At 51.3% G+C, this 16,026-nt stretch overlaps 8 protein-coding genes across 8 annotated transcripts; 2 read left to right on the top strand and 6 right to left on the bottom strand.

Moving 5' to 3' along the window:
* Positions 1-104: 104 nt before the first annotated feature.
* On the bottom strand, positions 105-947 carry MRS44_015795 (uncharacterized protein; the record flags this gene model as incomplete). The annotated part of the gene is made up of 1 exon (XM_046270303.2): positions 105-947. One exon carries the CDS (start codon positions 945-947, stop codon positions 105-107), a length of 843 nt encoding a protein of 280 aa, XP_046130057.2.
* A 607-nt stretch (positions 948-1,554) lies between these two features.
* MRS44_015794 (uncharacterized protein) lies at positions 1,555-4,274 on the bottom strand (the record flags this gene model as incomplete). The annotated part of the gene is made up of 8 exons (XM_046278710.2): positions 1,555-1,644; positions 1,709-2,185; positions 2,237-2,654; positions 2,702-3,136; positions 3,186-3,565; positions 3,611-3,841; positions 3,889-3,950; positions 4,175-4,274. 8 exons carry the CDS (start codon positions 4,272-4,274, stop codon positions 1,555-1,557), a joined length of 2,193 nt encoding a protein of 730 aa, XP_046130058.2.
* Positions 4,275-4,709: 435 nt separating this feature from the next.
* On the bottom strand, positions 4,710-6,003 carry MRS44_015793 (uncharacterized protein; the record flags this gene model as incomplete). Its single annotated transcript, XM_046272184.2, has 4 exons — positions 4,710-5,457; positions 5,508-5,619; positions 5,670-5,779; positions 5,828-6,003. The coding sequence occupies 4 exons, from the start codon at positions 6,001-6,003 to the stop codon at positions 4,710-4,712; spliced, it is 1,146 nt and encodes a 381-aa protein (XP_046130059.1).
* A 1,028-nt stretch (positions 6,004-7,031) lies between these two features.
* On the top strand, positions 7,032-7,981 carry MRS44_015792 (uncharacterized protein; the record flags this gene model as incomplete). The annotated part of the gene is made up of 2 exons (XM_046271121.1): positions 7,032-7,236; positions 7,296-7,981. The coding sequence occupies 2 exons, from the start codon at positions 7,032-7,034 to the stop codon at positions 7,979-7,981; spliced, it is 891 nt and encodes a 296-aa protein (XP_046130060.1).
* A 368-nt stretch (positions 7,982-8,349) lies between these two features.
* Positions 8,350-9,692, top strand: MRS44_015791 (uncharacterized protein; the record flags this gene model as incomplete). Its single annotated transcript, XM_046281389.1, has 2 exons — positions 8,350-8,427; positions 8,484-9,692. 2 exons carry the CDS (start codon positions 8,350-8,352, stop codon positions 9,690-9,692), a joined length of 1,287 nt encoding a protein of 428 aa, XP_046130061.1.
* A 44-nt stretch (positions 9,693-9,736) lies between these two features.
* Positions 9,737-11,553, bottom strand: MRS44_015790 (uncharacterized protein; the record flags this gene model as incomplete). Its single annotated transcript, XM_046282104.2, has 2 exons — positions 9,737-11,218; positions 11,269-11,553. 2 exons carry the CDS (start codon positions 11,551-11,553, stop codon positions 9,737-9,739), a joined length of 1,767 nt encoding a protein of 588 aa, XP_046130062.2.
* A 582-nt stretch (positions 11,554-12,135) lies between these two features.
* Positions 12,136-14,457, bottom strand: MRS44_015789 (uncharacterized protein; the record flags this gene model as incomplete). The annotated part of the gene is made up of 1 exon (XM_046284180.2): positions 12,136-14,457. The coding sequence occupies one exon, from the start codon at positions 14,455-14,457 to the stop codon at positions 12,136-12,138; it is 2,322 nt and encodes a 773-aa protein (XP_046130063.2).
* A 499-nt stretch (positions 14,458-14,956) lies between these two features.
* MRS44_015788 (uncharacterized protein) lies at positions 14,957-15,969 on the bottom strand (the record flags this gene model as incomplete). Its single annotated transcript, XM_065619354.1, has 2 exons — positions 14,957-15,251; positions 15,308-15,969. The coding sequence occupies 2 exons, from the start codon at positions 15,967-15,969 to the stop codon at positions 14,957-14,959; spliced, it is 957 nt and encodes a 318-aa protein (XP_065475426.1).
* Between the last annotated feature and the right edge of the window lie 57 nt (positions 15,970-16,026).

Below are 16,026 nucleotides of genomic sequence, written 5' to 3'. Positions count from 1 at the left end.
AGAGCCAGCAGACATGAGCTGATAGACAGACATACCAAAAAGGAGAGCAGGGCTACATAAAACCAAAAGAGGATAGAGGGAGATCAAATACAAAAGTCAATGCATCAAAGATCCTTGCGCAGACTTTCGCCCTCCAACATCTTCATGAACCTCTTCCTCTCTTCCTCATTCGGCTCATGCCACCACTCATCCGCATTAATCTTTTCAAACCCCTTCTTCTCCCACTCCTTGACGCGCTTAGAGTCAATCTGATGCCACGGGACCCCTAGGTCCTTCGACACATGGTCCCTCAGAAAATCCATAAACTGACCAGAGGCTCTACCGCCTGAGGCCTTGCCATCCACAAAGAAGCTCTCGATCATGGCTTTATCCTCTTTTTCTTGCTTCTCGAGGTGTCTGGCCATACCGTTGACCATGCTCTTCTTGTTGTAGGCTTTGGGCTTCATCCATTTGACGACCTTGTCGTAGTCAAGCTGGAAGCCTGCCGAGTCGTAGGTAGGCGAGCCTTTGGATCCCTTCTTGTGACAGACGTAAAGATCATGGAACGTAGCGCTGGGGTCTGCCAATGCTTCATGTTCAAAATCTCTTGGTCGTGGCTTGGGGATATGGAACCGCTGCTTGAATCCCTTGGTGATTTCGCGATCGCTAAATCGCGGTCGCTTAACACGGCCCGGAGTGGGCCGCGGGTCCCGGAGCTTGTCCCGATCGTAGTCAAATTCGAGATCCGGGGTTCTGAGACGCGGCTTCTGGGTTTGCTCTGATGAAGTTGATGCTTCGGCTTGCGAGGTACTAGTCCTCCTGGCCTTTGAGGTACTGGTCTTCCTGGCCTGCTTGGGCTTGGGCTCTGCTGCCGACTCTATCTGGTCTGACGATCTCTTGCGACCGTGAGACGTGGACGAGCTTGCCTGATCGGCATCAGCTTTGGCGTCTGAGCTTCTAGTCCTCATCTTTGCTTACGGTGATGAGAGGACGTATGTGACAAGCCTAACGGTTGTTGACGCGTCGTGAGATCATAACTTGACGCGACGGGCTATCACATCGTCACATGACCACTACGCTAGTTTGAGACAATATCGACGTCATTGGCTTCATATTTATTGCCCACGAGGAATACACCAGTCCTGATCATTCACCTCTCACATAGGGTAGTGTAAGCAAGTCGTTCTGTCTTCATGGTATATCTAGCAATTTGCCTGCCGCCATAGTTTGTCGGTTAAATGGATTAAGAAGTTGTGGTGCAATTTCTAAGCTGAAAATGACCCATCGCTTCACACTTGGAGCAATTCGAGACATCGGAAAAGTGCCTAGCGGAAAAGCCGTTGCCGAGGTCATCTGCGTAGGGCTTTTCCGATATCACAACACCATGACGAGGCGGGCACCGGAAAAACAGCACTGATGCGAGAACCTTCCCAGGTGACGTAGGAAGTGCTTAAGTCCGATAAGATCGATCGAATAACTTATCTCCACATGGACCATCAAGACCAATCTTGGCATGCAATCAACAGCTCGAGAGCATGAGTTTTGATAAGGGAGCCCTTAATAAACTGGAAAGCTTCAGGTATCCAACTGCTCACCCATCCCTAAATTCCACCCTCCCATGTGACCATCAAGGAAGGCCTCGATACCGCCAACACCTCCCGTGACCTGCAAGTAGATACGTTAGTACACTGTCTACAAGAAATCATAGCGTGTCAGAAATAGACCTTACCAGTGATTCAAACTGTCCCCATCCTGTCATTTGCACGATAGAGCTCCCTGGGCTGTGTTCGGAAAACCCAAGACCATCCTGTCCAGCCAAACCCAATTGACCGGTGATATCCTCAGCACCGGGTGCAAAGCCGATGCCTTGGGGCCCAAGGTCAAGTATGTCTTGGTTAGTGTACGATCCAAGCAATCCCTCTTCCCCATTGCGCATGCTTGCGGAACCACCAGCGGCGCTCTCGCCATTTGTCGAGCCCAAGTCGAGCAAATTGGTATTGTGTCTCAGAAGCTCGACTCGCAGCTCCTGGAGAACCACGCCATATCGTTGACCCAAAGAGCCAGGTATGGCGATTGAAGTTATCTGTGCTTGGCATTTGGTCGCAGCGTGGAATGCTGGGAGGTACGTTTCCGGTGGCGCATGTCGCTGCTGGATGGCGTAGACATATAGCATGACGACAGCGGAAAAGGCAAAGTAGTGCGAGAACTTGAAGCAGGTCAGCCCTGGAAATTTTGATCGGATTAGACATTGACGTACCCAGAATGTGTTATACAGCAGTCCATTTGAGTGAAGGTCATCAATCTTGGCCACGATATTCATGGCGGCCTCCAAACAGCGCTGGACATGCTCATGCGTAAGCTCAGAGTTTTGACGACTTCGAGAATTTCTCGTCGTCCCCAGGTTAGCGAGACTGGCGAAGTTGTTGAGCAAAAACGGACGGTGGACTAGGATCTGCGCATGCCAGCACGCCAAGTTCAATACGTTTCGTTGCCGAAGAAAGATGGGTTGGAATAGAGATGGGTCAATGCCATCCGTGTCGACTAGATAGGAGATGCCGCTGTGCCAGTTGTCAATCTCTTTTGCGTACTTGGCGGCAAGCTTGTATTGGCTTTCGGTTGATGGCTGCCGGATGCCGTAGAGATCCCTTAAGATCTTGGCCACGATGCGAGAAAGTCTAGCGGTGTTAGTGAGAAAGCCTCGCAAAAAGTATCGACTTCATACTTGATATGCGCGATGGAACCCGACATGATAGACTGAGTCGTCCCCAGTGGCGAAGGTGCTGGTTGACCACGAGCAAGTCGATTGTCATCAACACAAAGAGGCAGTTCCTGATCAATATCATCATCGTGGAATGTCCGTGGTCGGCCCAGTGCTGCACTGAGATAGGTATCCAGGTTATAGGCACACCAGAACGTCCGCTTACGACACTCTAGGTCGACATAATCTGGGTGGCTGCTAGCATCGACACGCGACTTTCTATGGATACCCAGGGCAAGCATCAAGTGAGCAGTAGTGCCAAAGAGACTCCAGCAGTGGTTCAAACGCGAGTGTGATAAAAGGTAAAGGCATTGTGCTAGACGTGCTTGGATACTGGTGAGTCGTATCGCACCCTTCTCGGCCGATAGCTGGTCCTCGGCGGCGGAAAAGAAGCGGGCACTGCAACTGGTCAGCCACGATGATGGAGTTTCAGTCGGACTGCTCTAACCTTGAAGAGGGATCGACCGTTCCGGCTTTGGACTTGGGGTAGTTCTCAGCATGTGCAAAAACCATGAACAGCAGAGCAGTTCTGCTTCTTGCATCTGTCTGGTTGCGCATGCTCCCATGGGTCTCGTAGAGTTCTTGCAGCCATGCTTCAATCGTGGGGCGGTGCAAGAACCGATGAGTAGCGGATGAGAACTCAAAGTATCTGCAAAGAAGGGCGTCTGCTTCAGATCTTGGAGGAAGGATCAGGAAGCGGGTGTCAAACTCTGGAAGTGGAAGATCGCCAAAGGTAAAGATTGAGCCGTCGGATGAGGATGCTGAGCGGTGCTGTTGAAGCTTCCTCTGAACCCTGAGTAAAAATGACGCCCCGGAAGCAGGGCCAACCTGTAAATGTCAGTAACAAAACATCAGTGGGTGCATGAAACATACGTAGTGGCCTTGCCGATCAATAGGCGCTGGCTCTGGAGAGTTGCGAGACGACTGCGTCGAAGCTCCACGTTCCGGCTTAGAAGGTTCGAATGTCCTAGCCTCTATAGACACAGGACTCGGTATTTGCTCCTCCATCTGAGGCGTCTCATTGGGCGGATCCGACCCTCTCAGCTGCTCCTCCGTGGCTCGAGGTGCGTCACCCACGTGCTCCCCATATGCGTCCGTGTCCATCTCGATAGACGGAAGACGACCGCGACGGTAAGATGCCGTGTACTTACAGTCAAGACGGAGACGAAAGCAAAGAGCACATGGATACTTTCCCGAGCACCGAGTCTTGCGTCTATGAGCGGTCAGCCAGTATCCATCAAAGTGGAACGCATACGACGAGTCCAAGTTTGACTGAAGATCGGATCTAGCCGGTACAAGTCGATCTCGGCTATCAAAGACCCATAGCCAAGTATAAAAGACCCATTCTCAATATCTAAAGGAATGATAAAGGGGATGCTCACGCCTTGCACCGATCGCAAGCCCTGCTGGCTCTGCTCCTCACATGCGGATGCTTACGCCTCTTGTTAGGAGACTGACCGCGCCCATGACCATCTCCCTCATCTTGCTGGCTCATGCCAGTCATGCTGGAGCTGCTGCGTCTGGGGGCGGCGTCCATTGTCGAGCAGGTTTGAGGCGGGTTGGATTCTCACGCGTCGACGGAAAAGGGAGCCGTCGGAAAATGGGACACACGGCGGAGTTCTTATCTTTGTATCCGGGGGCGGGGAAAGGTTTTGGAGCGGGGGTTGGTGTCTGGGGTTAGCGGCGATCATATCCTTGACTCGTGGAGGGGGTGTTGGGGGCATGAGCTGGGGATGTCGTTGTTCCTCGGTATTCGCTTTTCGGAAGAATGGCTGTTTATTGGAGATGATGGGTGGTCTAGTGGCATGTATCTATAAGCAGCTCTATGCAAAATAGGTGGCTTTTGGCGAGCCTCGAAATGTCTGTGTAACTAGGTAACATTACGCATGAGAATTCCACCAAGCTCCCAGGCTTAATCTCCCTTTATTGCCACAGCGACCGAGTAACTTGGCCGTACGGCCTGTACTCGAGTCTACCACTCTCTCCATTCACCTCCCGGGCCAACAAACCCTGGGCTTACCCATGGCTCCGCATTCTTACTAAGTTCTCGAATCTTTGCTTCATCAACTTCAATGCCCAAGCCAGGTCCCTTCATCAAGTCGATGTAACCGTTCTCAATATTCCAGATCTCAGGATTCTTGATGTAAGAGAGCAAGTCGTGTCCTCCCGTGTTGTAGTGAATCCCAAGGCTCATCTCCTGAATCGCAAAGTTGGGCGTCGTAGCGTCGACTTGGATATTAGCCGCCAGAGCAATTGGCCCAAGAGGGCAGTGAGGCGCTATGGCAACATCGTAGGTCTCGGCCATGGCCGCAATTCGTCGCAATTCCGAGATACCTCCAACATGGCAGATATCCGGCTGCAGAATATCCACACATGCAGCCTCGAGGAAGGGCTTTACATCCCAGCGACTATGCAGCCGTTCTCCAAGCGCGATGGGACAGGTGACAGTTTGCGAAAAGGCTTTAATGCCTTCGATGTGCTCGGACAGTAGAGGCTCCTCGATAAACATTGGTCGGTGGGGTGCTAAAAGTGCCGCCAGTTGTCGCGCCATGGGCTTGTGCACCCGGCCATGAAAGTCAACGCCAGCGTCCATTCCCAACGCCTTGACTGTCTTGACTCTTTCGACACAGGCATCAAGGGCTGAAGGTGAGTCCAACCAGCCAAGATCTTCTGTGCCGTTCATCTTGACAGCAGTGAAACCTTGCGCACGGCGGGATAATCTGCCCAAGGTCAGTGTCTTTCTCCTAATGTCAGAAGTAGGCGAACGAACGCTTCGGCTTCTACGTCTGAGGGCCGATCTCCTCCGATCCAGGCGTAGACCTTGATCTTGTCTCTGACTTTACCACCTAGTAGTTGGTAGATGGGAAGGTTCAGTTTGCGAGCTAAGAAGTGTCAGTACACATCTCTAGCAACCTCCCACATCGCAGCTTACCTTTAAGATCCCATAGCGCAATGTCAATGCCAGCTAACGCGCTCATGAAGACCGGCCCGCCTCTGTAGAAACCCATACGCCAAGATTTCTGCCAGATCTGTTCAATCTCGCTGCCCTTGTCAGTTTTGCAGTTTAAGAGGTCTGTATGATCAACTTACTCGGCCTCCATTCCCGTATACTGGGAAATCCAGGCGTCCAAGCACCCCTCGACAGCTTGCGTGTGCCCCTCAAGTGATGCCTCACCCCACCCCACATTGCCGGCATCGTCGGTGATCTTGACAAAGAGCCAGCGAGGAGGGACGCGGAAATACTCGATTAAAGTGATCTTTCCCATATTGAATAATATTTAGCCTGCGTATCCAAGTAGAATTGAACCTGTTGAGCGATATAGGCAGTTTGAAATGGAGGGTAGGATCGACAAGGAGCTCGGAATTCCAACCGAGTTGTTGCCGGCTCGGGTCAATTGCCTCCGGTCCGGTTCGGAGTTGGACATGCAACTGTCTCCGCACGATGACGTGCCATTTGCAACGACACTCGGGCCGATCGTAGATAAGAAAGAAGTGAATGAGATAAGTAGACGGCTTATCGCGCCGGAACCTGATAGTGAGAGAAGGGTAACAATGCTTTGCGAATCAAGCCTCGTCTCGACGTTCCCCTTATCTTAGTTAACACCACCAGTTGCTTTTCTTCTCACGCAAATTGACGACTACGTGCTAGAACTCAACCATCAAAACAAGAACGACTCCGTGATATTACATATGGCCACAAACACCGTATTTATTGTACTAGGAAGAGGTTTGAGTTGGCGATAGTATAGGGTAGTCTCAGGGGGCAAGCAAAAGACTGTTGCCGCTCTTTTCTCTCCAAGGAAGTTGTATATTTTATTTAGCTCAATAGATACTTGCCAAAGGTAATGCTTACACAATGGATCTTGCATAGGCAATTCGTGGTGCACTCAAGACAGGACGTAGTCATGACGCCCAGGTCGTGCCATCTCAGACTTACTCAACATCTCTCGTCACTACCTGACGTATTCCGTTGAGAATACGCGTCACAACTCTCATTTCTGCCCCCCCAAAGCCAAGCGGCGCACGTCAAGAGTTTTCGGATCTGGGGACATATTCGTATCTAGTCCCTGTAAAGCATGAGCCCGACCATGGCGGGTCGACCCATCTAGCATTTTTAACCAGCCGATCGATAACTTTACGTTTCAAGATTGCAACAACTAACTGAGCTATGGCCGGCCAAAGTCTAAGAGTCTGCCCCGAGAATGGAGTCAAGTCGTCGTGGCCTTGGCTTGCCATTTAGTATTTGAAGGCAGCGAAATGCATTCTCCTGTCTTCTTCAACAGCAACTTTAACCATGTCTCAAGTTCTTTTCAACAAGACCAAACCTCCATTCAGTCCCATTGTCAACGGCACACAAATCGTCTTTTTCGAATATCGGCCCAATGAAGGTGCGGCCTGGACCTTTGTCGTTTTGTTCGGTCTCTCTGCCGTAGTGCATCTTGGCCTGCTGGGATGGCTTCGAGCTTGGCATTTTCTGCCCCTGACGCTTGGCGTTATCGGTTGGTTCCCCTACTAAATCCTTCCTTCATTCTTCTTTTCTGCTTCTAATCACAAAAAGGCGAGGCTTTTGGCTATTACGGTCGCGTTCAGGCGCACAGTAAGCCCAATATTGCAGGCCCTTTCATCATGCAGAACATCCTAATTCTGGGAGCGGCGCCGCTGATTGCCGCGACGGTGTACATGACTCTTGGACGATATATCCGGGTCTTCCAAATTCGAGATCGGATATTAATCCCGCCTCGTCTGATGACGGTATTCTTCGTCACAGTCGATTTGGGATGCTTTGTTACCCAGGTGTTTGGCTCAGCAGCACCCGCATCGGGCGATCCGAAGGGCATTGCGTTGGGAAGAACTCTTATCATCTCGGGACTAATTGTGCAACTTGCGGCTCTGAGCCTGTTTCTTATCATTACCTCGGTATCCCACAGGTTGGTTAGAACGAGTAGAGCAGACTACAAGATGACGGGCATGCTCAACGCCTCAAGGTACTTTCAAGCCACCTACTTGGTCGGTGGTGCAATGATGGTACGCAGTCTGGTCAGGGGCATTGAGTATCTACAAGGCGAGGGAGGATACATCATTTCACACGAGGTGTTTATCTATGCACTCGACGCGGCGCCAATGGTGTTTGTGGCAGCCGTTTACGTCTTCATACATCCTGGAAAGTTACTTCGGGATGCTCAGCACCTGAAGGGTGAAAGCGAGCGACTGGAAATGTCGGATTATGAGCGGTTGACCCACTAAGGCCACTCATCGCCATACTTTCAGTTAAGGAGAGTTCTAATGAGGTTGGTTCATTATTGAAGGATGTGAATATTTGGGAATCAAGCTCTCCCTTCTCAGCGGGCAAGAAGACAGTTATTCGGCTATTAGTATGACCTAACGTTATTTATAAAGCCGAATAAACTTAGTCATAAACCCGTGATGGGAATGGATTATCTTTGTACAGAATTCCCCTGAATGGCACCAGCCAAGCTTACTGGTAGTGACACGTTCTGATCTGAGATCTCTTACCTGACCGAGGATCGGATTGTAGGAGTACTTCGCCCTGAAGACCAACACATATATATCAGGCGCGCCAAGGAACTCTAACTTACCCTCTAATTCCCTCTATGAACATCGTTCACCATCGGAAACCTCGGAAGAGGTCTACTACTGGTTGCAGCACATGTAGGAAACGAAAGATCAAGGTGAGACAATCCCCTGGCGGCCTTGAAACTCGTGTTACTCATGCTACATGGAATAGTGCGATGAAGGTCGGCCAGCCTGTGCCAACTGCCTGCAATTCAAGGTGCACTGCGGCTTCAAAGATACACCGTCTACTGAGTCAGGCAGCAGTAGAATCGACAATGAAAGCAACAGTGGGGTAGAGTTGCCTAGGGGTAAAAAGCGCCCTGGCCGGCCACGCAAGAATTGGACCAACTGGGGCCCGAAGGACGTGCCTGTCACTTCTCCAGGTCCCGCAAGTGCCTGCAGCTTACAGGTCTCTGACGTGGAGTTGACATTACAGTTTGCGTCGTATACTGGCCCCAGTCTTGTGGTTTCTCCTGATCTTCAAGGTCCACTCTCACAATTCTGGTCACACAACGTGCCTAGGCTCGGACTGCAATTCCACTTTGTCCTCCACCTGGCCTTTTCACTTGCCGCACATCACCTGGCCTATCTGGAAACAGGAGACAGAGAGAAGCGGAATCTCCTAGTTGCTCTTGCCGAGCATCACTTCTCACTTGGTCTAGCTGAAACAGCCGAGCTTCTACCCCAGTTTGACGTGGATACCTGCAGTTCGCTATACATCGCCTCAATGCTCACATGTGTCAACAAAGTTGCTGCTGGTCCCCAGAGTAAGAGGGACTTGCTCGTATGCAGCATGGGAGATGATCAAGAGTCAAGGACATGGATGCCTTTGATCCGCGGCGTGCGAGTCATCAGATCAAGATTTCCTACCGAGGTCTTGTTTTCAGGACACCTGGAACCTTTCCGCCATTACTCATCGGCTCCTTCATCTCTGCAGCCAACTTGCACTCGGCTCAACATTAAAAGGCTCGACTGGGAAGAGCCACTGGACTGCCTTCGCAAGTTTGTTGAGTTGTCTGACGGCTCGTCTGCTTCAGTACGCCCAAGAGCTCTCGACGCCATGATACCAATCTATGCAGCTACATACGGTAGAGTTGAAGAGCAAGCCAGCGGCGCGAAGCCGCTCTACAGATTTGTGTTTCATTGGATGTACTGGTTAGAAGCCGAGTTTATTGCAAGTCTACAACAAGGCGATCAAGTCAGCTTGCTAATTCTGGCATACTATGCTGTTCTTCTGAATACAATGAGGAACAAGTGGTATATGGAACCATGGGCAGAGCACATAATTGCTTCCATCAAGGAGGAAATCAAGCAAGACTTGCAGCGCTACCTCCAGTGGCCTTTGGAGGCTTTGGATATTGGCACGTCGGATGGAGCATAGAGCTATCGTGAAAGCGTACATAAAGTTCATATTTCTACCTTGCATCAGGCAGAGCCAGCTTCCTTTATCAACTTGTCCATGACTGTTCCAGCGCCAAAGCGCTCAAACAAAGGTTTTAGAACACTAAGACTCTGAAGCATTGCGGCTCTTTCGGCGAGAGGAAAGGTCTGCAGCTGCCGAGTAATTGACACGGCCGTAATCTCGGGATAGTTGATGGCCACTAGGTACCCATTGGCATGGTAGCTCCGAAGCCCTTCCCGAAGGTGCACTCCGTACACACTGGCAACATCGCTTTGAGAGACGTTGATAGAATTGATGACCTCCCGCTCGTACTTCTTCTCAGCGTTCAAGCGAAGTAGCACATGCCCAGGCTTGAGCTGGCCAACTTCCAGCCATGGATTCTCCTTGCGGGCAGTGTGGGGATCGACAGAACGAAGGCCGGTTGTGGTGAAGAACGGGTGTCCCGCTGTGAAGAAAGGTGATTCCCCGTTGAATCCGTACAAAGTGTCAGGGGAAGGGTTCTCGACAACCTCGTCGCTGCGTGTGCCCCATTGCTGTGCCTCGCCGGAGCGGGTCAAGACCTGATCGCCCTCGCTCAATTCCTCAATCGCCTTCGATCCACTCGATGTTTCGACCTTTGTGCCGGCAATGAAGCAACCCATAGCTTGATTCCCAGACTCTGCTCCTGTTTCCGTCGTGTTGTTCAGATTGACGCCGCCATTCATGTAGGGTTCATCCTGATGGTTCTTGTACCAATCTGCAAGGTCCTTGCCATGTGTGGCAAAATGGATTATGGTCATATTCGACCCGGTAGATCCAGGAACCGCAAAAGTATTGGTGCTGTCCAAGGTCTGAGCTGCGGCTGCCATGATGCCAGCACGCCAGAAATTGCCCGGGCTTTGGTCATCGAGCGTGTTCATCCAATGCTTCCAAAGCCTGTAGCTAACCGGGCTGAATTGGGAAACGTCTACGCCGGCAAACACCGAGCCGTCAGTAATGCTTGTCGGCACTGGTTCAAGTTCCGCTGAAGCGTCAGCCGTGAGGTTTGTCATAAAACCCTCGTTTTGTACCGCTTGGGCGAGGTCTAGTAGCGTTGCATTGGCATTACCAGTGGGACCATAGATGGCACTAGGCGTATACGAGTCGAAAATAACGTCAGCCTGTAGTGCAGTAAGGTAGCTGAGGTTCGGAGTAGTTGGTGCAGTCAGGTTGCTCTGCCAAGCTCGAATGATGGTAAGGGCTGGAGACCTCTCCAATTTGGTGTCCAGTGCGAAGCCAGGACCTTTGATCAGATAGACGTAGACGAACAAGCACATCATTGCGTAGTAGTAGTCACCTTGGCCACGGAACGGGTCGAACTGTGGACTGACGAGAACGCTCTCAAAGGATGTCACAAAGGTGCTATCCTGTCTCAGCACCTGTAGTGGAAGCAGGCCATCTGCGTGGAGTTGACGGTTGATATGGTCACCGAAAATGCACGGCATGATGGTATTGAACCATTCACCCGGGAGCTTTACTGCCACGTCCTGTCTGTTGTCAGCTGGATTCCACCAAAGATTTTTGAATCAGATCTTACGCGATTGGCAATGGAGCTGAAACCGTATTCCAGCGAGCAGTCGGCGATCTGTGCAGCGATAGCCGCATTTCCCAGCGATTCAATAGGACCTGTCAGGTCCACACCATCGATTGTACAAGACCCCGACGCTGGAGGCGCCTGGAAGTAGGTCTTGAGAGTTGACATTGAGGGTGTTGTGAGGAAGGCCGTCTGTAGCGACAATACAACCTGGGTCTCGTCCAGCAAGGTCACACGGCCGAGAACGGCGAGGAGGTTCTGGACCTTGGTTGTGTATGAATCTGCCATGGTTGTGTGGATGCTGGTAAGGGCTTAGCGGTTCGGTTCACTAAATGGAGAAGGAAACGAAGACAAGACGGCGCTGCGCCTGGCTTTGGGTGTTATAAACTTCAACGCATGGCAACAGTAATTTATGTGTTTCGTCGAGTGGTCTAGATGGAAGGCGGGGTGGCTGGCTGAATCGGCAATTTGATCCTGAACACTGATGCCGCTGGCTGTGTCGAGACAAAAAGTGGCGTTGAATAGTTGCTCATTAGATCGGTCCACACCTATCATCCAATTCCAACCACGTTCTCTCCCGGGAGCATTCAAAGACAATAGTTGACGGGCAGTGACAAGCTTGGCAAGCGTGCCGGGCCGAGACTCGATAGCGTGGTCCAAACCGGAAGCTAGCTGGTAGATCGAACGGCCGAGGCCTTCTGGTCTGGACTCGACCTAACCTCGATATCCTCCACCTCCACTCACAGTCGCAGTCATGCTCAACCATGTTATGATAAAAAGTCACATCACCTAGGATAATCCTCAAACTTCCGCCAAGACTCCGTCATAGGCCTGTCCATGAATCAATGTACCATATGGCAGCTAACAACTTCAAAGGGGACTCAGAGTACTGTCAAGACGGTTGCCCTCCTCTAGCCTTGCAGGGTCCCACCTATGCTTCCCTATACACCACTGCTGATCACCACTCAAGATCTCACCGTACTCACAGACAGCAACCTTGTGATTCCAAAACGTCCTTCTCAGTTCCTCGATCCGGGCCTGGTCCCTTTCCCTCCAGATCCAGACGCGCTGCAGTATCTCCACGTACAGCTTCGGACGCCGTGTCTTTTTGACTGAAACAAGAAGAGCTATCACTTTGTCCTCTCTAACTTCTTCTCTTGAGGATATTATGGCCAGGCCGTCCATTTTGGGCAGAGCTTCCGTCTTGTCGTCGCATGGCTGGACGCAGTACCATTCGAGCAAGAGGATGTCGCAGGGAAACGCGAACTTTTGCTCCACCGGATCGTATATACGATTCTCAGATGAGCGAAGGAGAAAGCCTGGGTATCGAACAAGCAGACCATTCAGGGTCAATTCGGCTGCAGTGGTATGGGTAAAGATGGGATCATCGTGACCGACGTTCTGCCCAACCATCCAAGTACAGGGAGCCCATCCAAAGCCCTCGACAGTAAGTCTTCTTCCGGGCACAAATATGATTCCCGGAGGGATCGAGTTTGGGTAAGCATCGTAGAGCGACTCTAGAAAACATGTCATCCTCCTATCGAGGTTATCTCGACACGGACCTCCCGTTGCCTCGCCGCATCGCGGACCGCATGAACTGTGATCAAAGTCATCAGGGAAGTCGACTTCGATCTCGAATAGAGTGGCTAAAGCCTGCGTCTCGTGAACGACATGGCTTGTCATGCGCCACTGAACAGCCTCCCATACGGACGCAAGTAGTACGCTGTCATATATCGGCACGCCGTAGATCCTCTTCTGCCTCTGCCAGCCAAGCAGGCGGTCAAAGTACTTACGAGCTTTCCCGGCCACCATCGAGTCTGCGAGGGTGTGGCTCGTAAAGAAGTTGCTCTCCAGCTGATCCATATCCACCAGTTCATTTTTGTTGAATCGAAAGATCAGCTTCTTGCTTAGATATGCCTCCTGCAGAGTCCATAGCCTTCCTATCCAGCGGCTTGTAAAGATCTTCATGGCGGTTTCTGAGTATGACTTGCCCACTTCCATCTTTGCCAGAGCCGAGTCGATAATTACCATAAAGTCCGCGTTCGTGTAGGCGTGGTGCATGGTCATAATTGCCCGCTTTCGTTGAACGGGGTTGTTGACGGGGATCGTCAGCGTGTCGATCCAGAAGGGAAGCTCTGGATCTGGATCCTTTCGGCGAAGTAGATTTTGTGTATCAAGAAACAGCTTGTTAAAGAATTCGAGGACGCATTTATGAATCTTGTTCTCGTTGGGGTTGCCGTATCCATCTGCCCACACATGAGAGATGATAGCGTACCTCGTTCCGGGTTCAAACTCTAGAATCTCCATCTGCCCTGATGAAGGCGAGTACTTGACTAGTGGGATTTTGCCTCGTCCAATAACCTCGGCCAGTTTACCCTGGTCGGGTCCAACAAGGTCTTCATTGTCGTGGAGGTCGCAGGTGTCGCTGTGTGCCTGGTTATACCCCTTGCCACTAACATCCCAGCCCTGAGGGGAGGTTTGTGGGGACTTTGAGCTGGCCGTCAGATGTAGAGCGTATAATTGCGCTGTTGCGTGGCCACCAAGCGAGCCGCTGAGCATCCGGACCGTATCTCGGTTCCACTGCTCTTTCATGGTCTTCAGAACTGCAGACGTCTGACCCCAGCCTCTGTTGCCGTCGATATGCCATCCTCGGATCCGAACCTCCTTCAGTTCCAATAGCATTCTGGTCGTGTACCCTGTGAGCATCTCTCCCAAGACCATCAGTGATAGAGGAATATCCTTGTTCCACGGATCGGTATCCGTATCGACAACGTCGTCAACGGAGCATATCTCTGTTACCAGAGATCGAGCTTCAGTCAAGACGAGCTGGACTCGGGCTAGGCGGCTCGTTCGGCCGGTTGGGGTCTCCATTTCTCTTCTTCTCCATTCCTCAATCTGCCTGACCACCTTGCCTTTGTCGATGCGCCCCTTCGTCTTCAGGTGCTGGACAGAACCGAGATCTTCTCCAAGAACCTCCTTCAGAAGCCCAAAGAAGAGCCACGTGCGCAAGAACGAGGCAATATCGCTTATTCGCCCCGCTTGACCCATACTATCACGAAAGCTGTACCATGGTAGGATTCTGTCTTTCCACTCCTTTGCAAAGTCGTGAAAGCCAAACTCGGCGTACTCGGGATCGGGATGGCCGATGTCGCCAATCTCGTCCCAGTCAAGGGGGTTATCGGCAGTGGACATTGGGAGGAGAGTGTAGGACAACCAATATCGTTCAGAAAGATGATCTCGTCCAAGCCTATGGGACCTACAATGGTGGCCGTCGTAATCGTTATCAAACCCGGTTTTGATGTTGGTCGAGTGTTGGCTGCCTGACTGGGGCCTTGTTCTCGTCAAGCGGGGCCGTGCTTACGGTGATGTTCTATTGGCTCCAGCTCTTCGGTGGGTTTGTGCATGGGTTCTACCGAGTTATTCAGCCTCACCATGGTCGTAAAGACTGTTAGATCATCACTCACTTTCGAGAAGTCAACTGGCTCTCACTATTCGTAAATCATCAATACGGGCATCTATGTATTCATCCTGGGGTATTAACTCATCACAAAATGAGTATAATACGCATTGTTGGCAGAGTCGAGCATTAGTCTGTCTCAGGATTGACCACTAGAGGTCAAGTGGACAACGGGATAGAGATAGAGCTCGAAGTAGAAGTCTATTCTATACCCTCTTGGTTCCCCTTCTGTCATCATGTCTCGATCTCGTCCTTGATATCCAAGGGAGAGTCACCAATCTTGACCTTCTCGAGCTGCTCGGACACATACTTGGCCACAAGAGCATCGGCCTCGGCCTTCTTAGAATTATCGACCTCCACAGCTTCATCTCCATCTTCTCTCTCTTCGGTGAAATACTGATCACCTTGAAAAGCTCGTGTAGACGATGACCGCGGGTGGCGATATCTTGGCTTCCCAAACACCTCGTCAAAGTAAAGCTCCATGCCAACGCTTGCTGTGCGAGGAGTTTGAGGCAAGCGACAAAGGAGTCTGTCATTTACAGTTAGCTTTGAGACTAAGACTCTCTACCGGGAGGAACTACTCACCCCGTGTCGTGGATTATCCTGGCGATGAGACTCGATGATCCGCAGTGATGATTAGCTCCCAGTCCCTGGCCTGTATCACCATCGAAGAACTCATAGAAAGACCGATAGTCTTTCCAGTGCGGATCAAAGTCGCGTGTATCGTTTCCAGCGTTGATGGGACACCTGCCATCGTCGGATCTTGCAAACAAATGCTGAAGGCGATGTTGAAGCTCCTCGGTGACTTTGCCGAGATGCATGTAATCTCCTGATCCCGTTGGGCATTCAACTTGTAGCGAGTGGCCGTAGAAGAGATAAAAGCGCTGCAGAGACTCCATCAGTAGAAAGTTGATGGTCATCCAGATCGGGCCTCGCCAGTTGGTGTTGCCATCAGACTGGCCTGGCTGGTAGCCGACCTCGAACTTCTTCCCATTCGAGGTGACGCAGTAGGGGTTGTCCTTGTGATACCGCGAAAGGGAGCGGATGCCGTGATCCGAAAAGAACTCTTCTTCGTCCAAGAGTCTCTTGAGGATGCGCTCCAGCCGGTCTTTGCTGGCCAGGGCTAGCAGTAGTCTATTGCCTTGTCCACGTCTTCTTATACTAGCAATGTTTCTCTCGGCCAGATCTGAGCGGTTCTCGATAAACCAATCTAGTCTCTTCTTGAACCAAGGCACTTTGTTCGTCATCTCTGGCTCTAGAGTCAACGTAGCCAAGAGAGGAATAAGGCCAACAAGCGACCTGAC

This window comes from Fusarium solani (genome assembly GCF_023522795.1).
Source record: "Fusarium solani strain SB1 chromosome Unknown bctg00000011, whole genome shotgun sequence".
Classification (NCBI taxonomy): Eukaryota; Fungi; Ascomycota; class Sordariomycetes; order Hypocreales; family Nectriaceae; genus Fusarium; species Fusarium solani.
The sequence above is the reverse complement of the archived record's forward strand: the minus strand, read 5'-3'. Positions and strand labels throughout refer to the sequence as shown.